Source organism: Neovison vison, chromosome 5 (genome assembly GCF_020171115.1).
Source record: "Neovison vison isolate M4711 chromosome 5, ASM_NN_V1, whole genome shotgun sequence".
NCBI classification, from domain to species: Eukaryota; Metazoa; Chordata; class Mammalia; order Carnivora; family Mustelidae; genus Neogale; species Neogale vison.
The window spans coordinates 25,847,084-25,854,807 of NC_058095.1; the positions used below are offsets into that span (position 1 = coordinate 25,847,084).

Consider the following 7,724-nt stretch of genomic DNA (forward strand, 5'->3'; position numbering starts at 1 on the left):
GGGATGGTTTTTCCTTTTTGTTTTTTGTTTTTTGTGGTTTTTTTTGTAATCAAAGGAGTATTTCATACTTCGTAGTAAAAACAATTTTCAAAAGCTGTAGAAAAATAGAAGCATCTGACTGGCTTATTCAGAAGAGCATGCAACTCTTTGAGCTCGGGGTTCTGAGTTTGAGTTCCATGTTGGGTACAGAGATTTATCTATGTATCTCTCTATTTATTTACTTGATTTTAGTGATTTCCTTTAAAAAAGTAAAATCTTCCCCTAAAATCTAGAAAAATAAAAAATGAAGTCCCTGTAAATGAATAAAATAAATAGGTGAATAAAAGTTCCTTTGTTCCAACCCCTGGCCTTATTCCCTAGAGAAGATCAGTTAAAAACAAGCAAATCAAGATTGGAGTTTCTATTTTCATATTCCCTGACTGTATGTGTATACATAGCCTGCAACAGCTTGGTCTGAGGAACAAACACCAGATAAAATCTCACCGTGTCTTATAGGCCCCAGGAAACAGGAAAGAGCATTTTATTATAAGAATGAAATAATGTGTTTTTATTTCAGTGGCACCCTGTGAGGTGACCTTGTCTCTGAGAGTTGGGGAAGCTATCATGTTCCCTGATAGGAAGTTACATCTTAAGCAGTAGGAAAATCGGACATGGCTTTGCATTAGTAAATTAAAGCAAGGCAGTAAACTCTTAGGGTATACGTGGATCTGGTTGAGGCCCAAGGAGCTTTGCTCCCCTATATTAAATCTCAGCTTCTCTGAAATTGAAAATTTCTGTGGTCATTAGTAAGCATTTAATGAGCACATTTTTGCGTTTTTTTTTTTTTAAGATTTTATTTATTTATTTGAGAGAGAGAGACAGTGAGAGAGAGCACGAGCGAGGAGAAGGTCAGAGAGCGAAGCAGACTCCCCATGGAGCTGGGAGCCTGATGCGGGACTCGATCCCGGGACTCCGGGATCATGCCCTGAGCCAAAGGCAGTCGTCCAACCAACTGAGCCACCCAGGCGTCCCTATTTTTGTGTTTTTTTTTTTTAAATTATTTTGACCTGAGTTATGAAAATAATCTAAGTGTGCATGGATAGATGAATGGATAAAGAAGATGTGGGGGAGGTGTTTATAAATAGAATGGATGGAATATCAGCCCTAAAAAAGGAATGAAATCTTGCATTGTGACAGTATAGATAATGTCATACTAAAGAGTATGACATTAAGTGAAAGAGTCAGACAGAAAAAGACAAATACCATATAATATCACTTAGATGTGGAATCTAAAAAACAAAGCAAATGAACAAACAAGAAACAGAAGACTCATAAATACGAAGAAGAAACTGGTGGCTTCCAGAGGGGAGGGGGGAAACTAGGTGAAGGGGATTACAATGTACAGACTTCCAGTTATAAAATGAGTGAGTCATGGGATGAAAAGTACAGCACAGGGACGTCTGGGTGGCTCAATGGGTTAAAGCCTCTGCCTTTGGCTCAGGTCATGATCCCAGGTCCTGGGATCAAATGCCCATGGACTCACAGATGATAATAGAAGCAGGGAGTGTGAACAATGAACAGGAGTCTGAAATGTGGTGGGAAGAGTATTTGGAAAACATGTCCTAGTGGAGAACTACTGCTTCTGAGACAGAGTCTCTCCAAAATGCAGCCGTATTAAAGTTCTAGCGAATAAAACAGACCTCTGAGGGGGAAGGTAGTGTAGAAGTCCAAATTCTTCAGAGCATGTGGATGCACATTTGCTTTACTGCAGCATCCTTGCAGAAATAACATGGCTAACGTGGCCCGAGTGCATACCCCTGCTAGGTATTCTCCAAGAATATCTTCATTTAATTCTTAACAACCACCTGATGTGGGTGCTTTTATCATCTCTATTTTATTATTAGAGAGACTGAGTCTTAGAGTGCAGTGAAGTCACTCGCTCCAGGTCACACAGTAGGTCATGGCGCAGAATACAATCCAGGGAGTTTGATTCCAGAAGTCATTCTCTGAGGTGCTCAAAATTTGTTGAACGAAGAAAGAATGAAAGTCGAGCAGAAAACTCAAGGACAGTGAAGAAATATCTAATGGGAAGTTAAAATATGCATGTGCTATAGGCATTCTGCAAATAGAATGGAACTTTCAATTTGGAAAGGATTTGAGAGAGATCACCTCCACATTGTCCCCAGGAGAAGCTGTGTCCACTTCTGGGCTGTTCCTTCTGCCTGGACCACTCCCCCAACATGTCCTCCAAGGAGCCATAGGACTTTCCCCTAAGTGGACACAGGATTTTCCCCCTCACTTACTCCAGGTCTCTACTCAATGTCACTTACCAGAGAGGCCTTCCACAGCCCATTTCCCTATAGGCCTTCTCCATCCCAGCAGCTCCCCCCGCCCCAACATATATTAGTTTGTTCATTCTCCCCTACTTTGCCTCAGAATGTAAGCACTGGGAGGAGAGACTTGGTCTGTTTTGTTTCCCTGCCAAATCTTTAGGCCTGGGGCAGTTTTGTGTAGTTCCTAGCACAAAAGAGTTGCTTCATAGATACTGTTGAATGAATGAATGAAGAAAGAGAGGAGCTTAAGAGTTCCAGCACTAGGGGCGCCTGGATGGCTCAGTGGGTTAAGCCTCTGACTTCAGCTCAGGTCATGATCCCAGCGTCCTGGGATCGAATCCCGCATCGGGATCTCTGCTCAGCAGGGAACCTGTTTCCCTTCCTCTCTCTGCTTGCCTCTCTGCCTACCTGTGATCTCTGTCTGTCAAATAAATAAATAAAATCTTACAAAAAAAGAGTTCCAGCACTAGGATGCAGGGAGAGGAACAGGAATCATGGATGATGGGACCAGTGACATGGAGCTATAAATGGTGTGGCTTCAGCCGTAGGTATGCAGAATTCTACTCTGCTGATCTGCTTTGTGCACAAAAAAATGCTCCACCCTCTTCATTGGCAGGACTAAAGAGAAGGCAGAACATATTTGTATTGGAGTTCCATCAGCTGCAAGAGCCTTCAGTTTTTCCTGTTGTTGTTGTTTTTTTTTTTTTTTTCTGTTCCAGATGAGACAAAAGGACCCAGTGAAAGGAATGACCGCGGATGACTAAAGGCACCCCTCCCCCTTCTGCACTGTATGTACTGAATTTCTCCCTTTGCATCTCATCCACAGGAAAGTCAGTTTGGGTCCTCAGGGCCTCCTCAGCAGCTCACTAAGGAGTCAGGAGACTTGTTCATTCCTCGTCCTGTCCTCCATTAATAATGAAGACTGCCATGCTCAACAGCTCTCAGCCTTCCATTGACAGATGTTGTAGCTATTAGACCCTTTCAGGGACATGTGATCTTACAACGAACTGCCCACACAGACACATGAACCCACCTGGTAGTGAGAAGTGGGGCTGGGTTGGGGCGGTAGACACAGAACAAAGCTTATCTGCAGCTAATTCCTCTCCCTCTCATAGCAAGAGCCATTTCAAGTTGAAGCCAGCATGCAGGGTGTCCCTGGTACCCCTATGTCAGAGCCGTTCCTGGCTCCCCACTGCCGGCCTTCCCTGCCCCGCCCTTGGAAAATCTGCTGGCCAGACAGCTTTTCCTGGGGCTCATCGTTTGTCTGGTACTTCATTTCCTTCCTCTTTAAAGCCTCTGATCGCATACTCAGTAGCTGTTCTCATCAGAGGCAGCCTCTTTCAGATGCTTGGAGAGTTCTAGGAGCAGGGTGAGATGTCCCTGTTTCACACTGCCCCTCTTTCTCAAGCCCCATCCTTCTCTTAGCTCCCAGTACTCTGCACACCTCCAGATGTGTTGATGTTCCAGCAGCTCTCAGTGGGCTTGATCATGAAATTAAAAACCTGGCCCTGCTTCCCATTGGTCTCTGAGAGAAAGGTATTTTATCAAGTAAAATCTGGTTGTCCTCTAAGGCTGAGAAGCTGAGGAGGCCTAGGGGCTCACCAGCAGTAATGCGAACCTTGGCTCCCTCTCCCTGCCCATCGTGCTGGAGAACTTCTGGCAGATAAAACAGTGGGACTAAGTGGATCGTTGCCAGGCCAGCTGCTTGGACCCCCCAACTGGCATCTTTGCTCCTTTTGAAATTCCGCCATCCATGATTTACAGTGTATTTCTGTTTTCCTCTGTTGCTTCGTTAACAATTGTATTTCTCTTCTAGTTTTGCAAGACAGTGGTCAACAGGAAGGCCCAGCAGCTCCACCCTCCCGAGGGACAGGCCATCTTCGGACGCAGCCTTTCTGTGCCCATTCTTCAGGCAACTTACGATCCCTTACTGTAGCTAATTCTAGATGCCCTTTAATATTGTGAACAAATAGACCGTCTGGTATTATGAAGCCCATGTGTGCGGGAGCCTGCTCCTCTGAGATACATGGCGTGTAGGTTGCTGAATTTACAGCTCCTCCCTGTCCAGCCATTTTGTTCTCAACCCACTTCTGTGTGTTCCCTGCCCCCCCCGCCCTTAATTTCCAAGTGACATTTTTAGTCTTTCAAAATAGCTGCCTTTTGTGATGTGGTGATTTAAATGATTTAAGTTCGTTTGTTTCCAATCTTGGGATAAACTGAGGTGTTTTGCTTCCTGGGCAGATCTTGGCAATTGTGAGTGCTCACCTGGGGAGAGATGAGTTAGAAATACAGTTTTTTTCCCTCCAGTTCCACAGAACAGCAGTGTGGCTTCATAACTCTGATCTCTGCTCTCAGTAACCCATTGTTAATGTGCTGTAGGCACCAGGGAAGTACCCAGGGCCCAGCCAGTCTCTGTTTTAAAAACGTAACAAATACAGATAACCCCGACCCCAGAATTGCATCTCTGGTCACTAGTCTTAGAGACACCTGCGGCTTCTTGGCCCTCCTGTCGCTCACTCTGTCTGAACCTTGCAGCGCCCACAACATGCCCGAGTCGGTTCTCCACCTGGAGGGACCTGTCCAGTGTGGCCCTTAGAATTGATTTGGCCCCATATGTACTAATTAGTCTGTCCCCTGCCCCCCCATCCTCACCCCTGAGGAGCTCTGTACGTCCATGCTCCTCTTCCCTTTTGGGCTGGTGCTGCCACTCAGCAATAATCCTCTTTTCTCTGTGCTTTCTTAGATTCCTGTCCTCTGCCTCTGAGGCTGGTCAGGGCACAAGGGTCCTGACCTTTTCATGCTGCACAAAACGAGCATGCAAAAAGCTTTTCCCCAGCAGAACATGTTCCCTCTTGTCTCCAGTTACTGGAAAGGAATTTGGGGATCAGGAACTCAGCTCATCCCGCCCCAATGCTGAGTTCTGTCCTGGACAATCAAACGTAAAAAGCAAGTAGTGATCGTAGTATAGAACTCTACCAAAGGAGGCCGGTGAACAAGTCCAGACTCCAGGGGAGGTGGAAGCTGCCAAGTGCTCCATGGTTGTGTACAGCTTGGCGGAATCCAAGTATGCCTTCCCAGTGGGAGAGTCCGAGATAGCTGTGGTGTCACCCGACATTTCCCAAGCCTCGTGATGTATGTTGGCCAGGTGGGCTGTGATCTAAGCCCATGGTAGTCTGGGTGCAGTGGCTGATTAAGAGACCAAATCTGTGTTGGGGGAGCGAGAAGTAGGATGGGATCATTCAACCTTATGTTGTTGTCAGTTTGTTTTGCCTTACTGATTTCTAAGTGCAATAAGGGAGTGTTTCACAGGACTGCACCTGTGATATCCTGATGGCTGCTTCCCTGTGACCCTCTTGGGGCAACAGTGGACAGACTCAGACCCCTCAGTGTGGTTATCTCCCACCTTCATTGAGGCCTCTTTGGGACCAGGAAATGTCCTGTTACACCTTCCTTTCAGGCTCCTCACCTTGCGGGGTCTGTAGTAATGGATCTGGGGGAGTTGAGTTGGTTATTAGGATTCCCAACTGCTGGTAGCATCTATTTGGGAAAGTGAAGCATTCCTACTGGAGAAAAATGTAAATGTTTTCCTATAAGCTCTGTATTAGCTATAATGATATTTGCGCTTAAAGTTTTCCCTTCATTCATCAGCTAAATCCAGATGTGGGTTATCCTAGGAGAAACGAACCATGATGTTCTAAGTAGACAGTACCGTGGTTTGAGGGTCATCAGTTGTTAGTCTCCTTGCCTCAGCTCTCCTCTGAGATCCACACTACTCCAACTCTGGTGGGCCTTGCTCTGTATCTTGCTTTTCTCTGGCTCTTCCCATCTCTACCTGTTGCCCCAGTTTGAAAGCATCCACATGAACTGAGCTAGAATTTCCTGAGGTCAGCTGGATCTGGGGCTCTAGCCCACAGAAATATAAGGAGGGGTGTCCCTGGTCTATTCTATCCCCACGGATAGTGTTGCTGCTGGGCAACAGTGTTGGCTTTTAAGTGTCCCCCTTACTTTCTCACCCACCTCCTGACTAGCACTAGCACTCAGAGGGGTTTATGACGAAAGGCTCAGCTTCAGGGGTAGTACCTGAGGGTGTGCCGTGCCCCTTCAGACCAGCTGCTTCCATCAGATCTCCAGGCTCGGAGTCCAGGTTTAAAGCAGCAGGGCCTCCACAAGCGGGTGGTGCTGGACTCTGGCCTTCTCACAGAGAGAGGTCAGGGACAGGGTCAGTATTGTGGGCATGTGTATATCTCCTCAAGTTCTCTTACAGTCCCTGCTGGGACTCCCTGACTTATTTTGTTTGGTTCCTAGTGCTACTTCTTTTACAAAATACACTTTGTAGAACTGATTAGATTACCTTGTTTATTTAATGTGAGTTTGTGCCTTTTTGTCTCAATCTTCCAAAACAGGTATATTGGGGTGGGGGGAAGCAGTCTAATAAAATCCTAGACAGAGCTTTCTGGAGTCCAGCTTATTGGTGATGTCCTTATGTCCATTTTACAATGTAGATATCCTCAAACTCTTGCTGTTGTCCTCCATGTTACCAGGACTAGGAAAATGTACAAGATAGCTCCGGATTCTTGTTGCAGGTCGATTTCTGTAAATTAGAACATGTCCTTGTCATTTTACCTACATCACTTTACAGACATCACATATCTGAAAGTAATTTAGCCATTTTCTAGTGGCAGGATTTCCTTTTTACCTTTATGTCCCCTCCTCTTCATATCTCCCTCTTTTTTACTATCCTAGGAAGCATAACATTTATTTATAGTAGGAGTTCTTAACCTGGCTTCCCAGGTCTGTGGACCTCATAAAAAACTCGTTTGTGTCAAAGTGTGTCCATTTTTCTGGGGAGAGTCATGGCTCTCATCAGATCCCCAAAGGAATCCTACGCACTGCCCCTCTCACCCACCCCCCCACCAGCACAAGATGAACCAGTTATTTGAAGAACATCTTAATCTTGGGCAAATTTTTTCATTTTTATTTATCACATAGAGGTAGTGATTTATTTTTCATTCTTTGGCGGCTAATTTTCTAAGAGTCCAGGCACCCCCAACGTCCAATGTGTAACAGGTAACCTAATGAATGTGAAAAGCGAGAAAACACTTGAAAGTGGCAGTGGAGGAGAACTAAGGATGGAGGAGCTCCATGACCAGTACGAGAGTGATCACCTGTAGATGAGGGGCAAAGACACTGGTTCACAGGCAGGAGAGTGGCCGGGCTGCCACCCCACCCTCACCCTTGCCCTTTGGACTTGTGGACGTTGGGGAGGTGGAAGGGCACAGCGCACAGTTGGAGACGTCCTCTCCAAGCCTCGGCGAAACCCTGCGGGCCGCGGACGCCGCTGCGGCCGGGCGGCGGCTTCAGCCGGAACACCGCCCCTCCCGGCCGGCCTCGCGCGGGGCACCGTGGGAGCCG

General features: G+C 46.4%; 1 protein-coding gene across 1 annotated transcript in view; it reads left to right on the top strand.

The window, feature by feature from the left end:
- Positions 1–6,761, top strand: part of PITPNA (phosphatidylinositol transfer protein alpha) — a 39,200-nt gene extending 32,439 nt beyond the window's left edge. The window contains exons 11-12 of the mRNA XM_044248182.1: positions 3,032–3,100; positions 4,129–6,761. Of these exons, the coding sequence (XP_044104117.1) occupies positions 3,032–3,076 (45 nt within the window). The 3' untranslated portion in view covers positions 3,077–3,100; positions 4,129–6,761. The remainder of the gene's footprint in view (positions 1–3,031; positions 3,101–4,128) is intronic.
- The last annotated feature ends 963 nt before the right edge of the window (positions 6,762–7,724 follow it).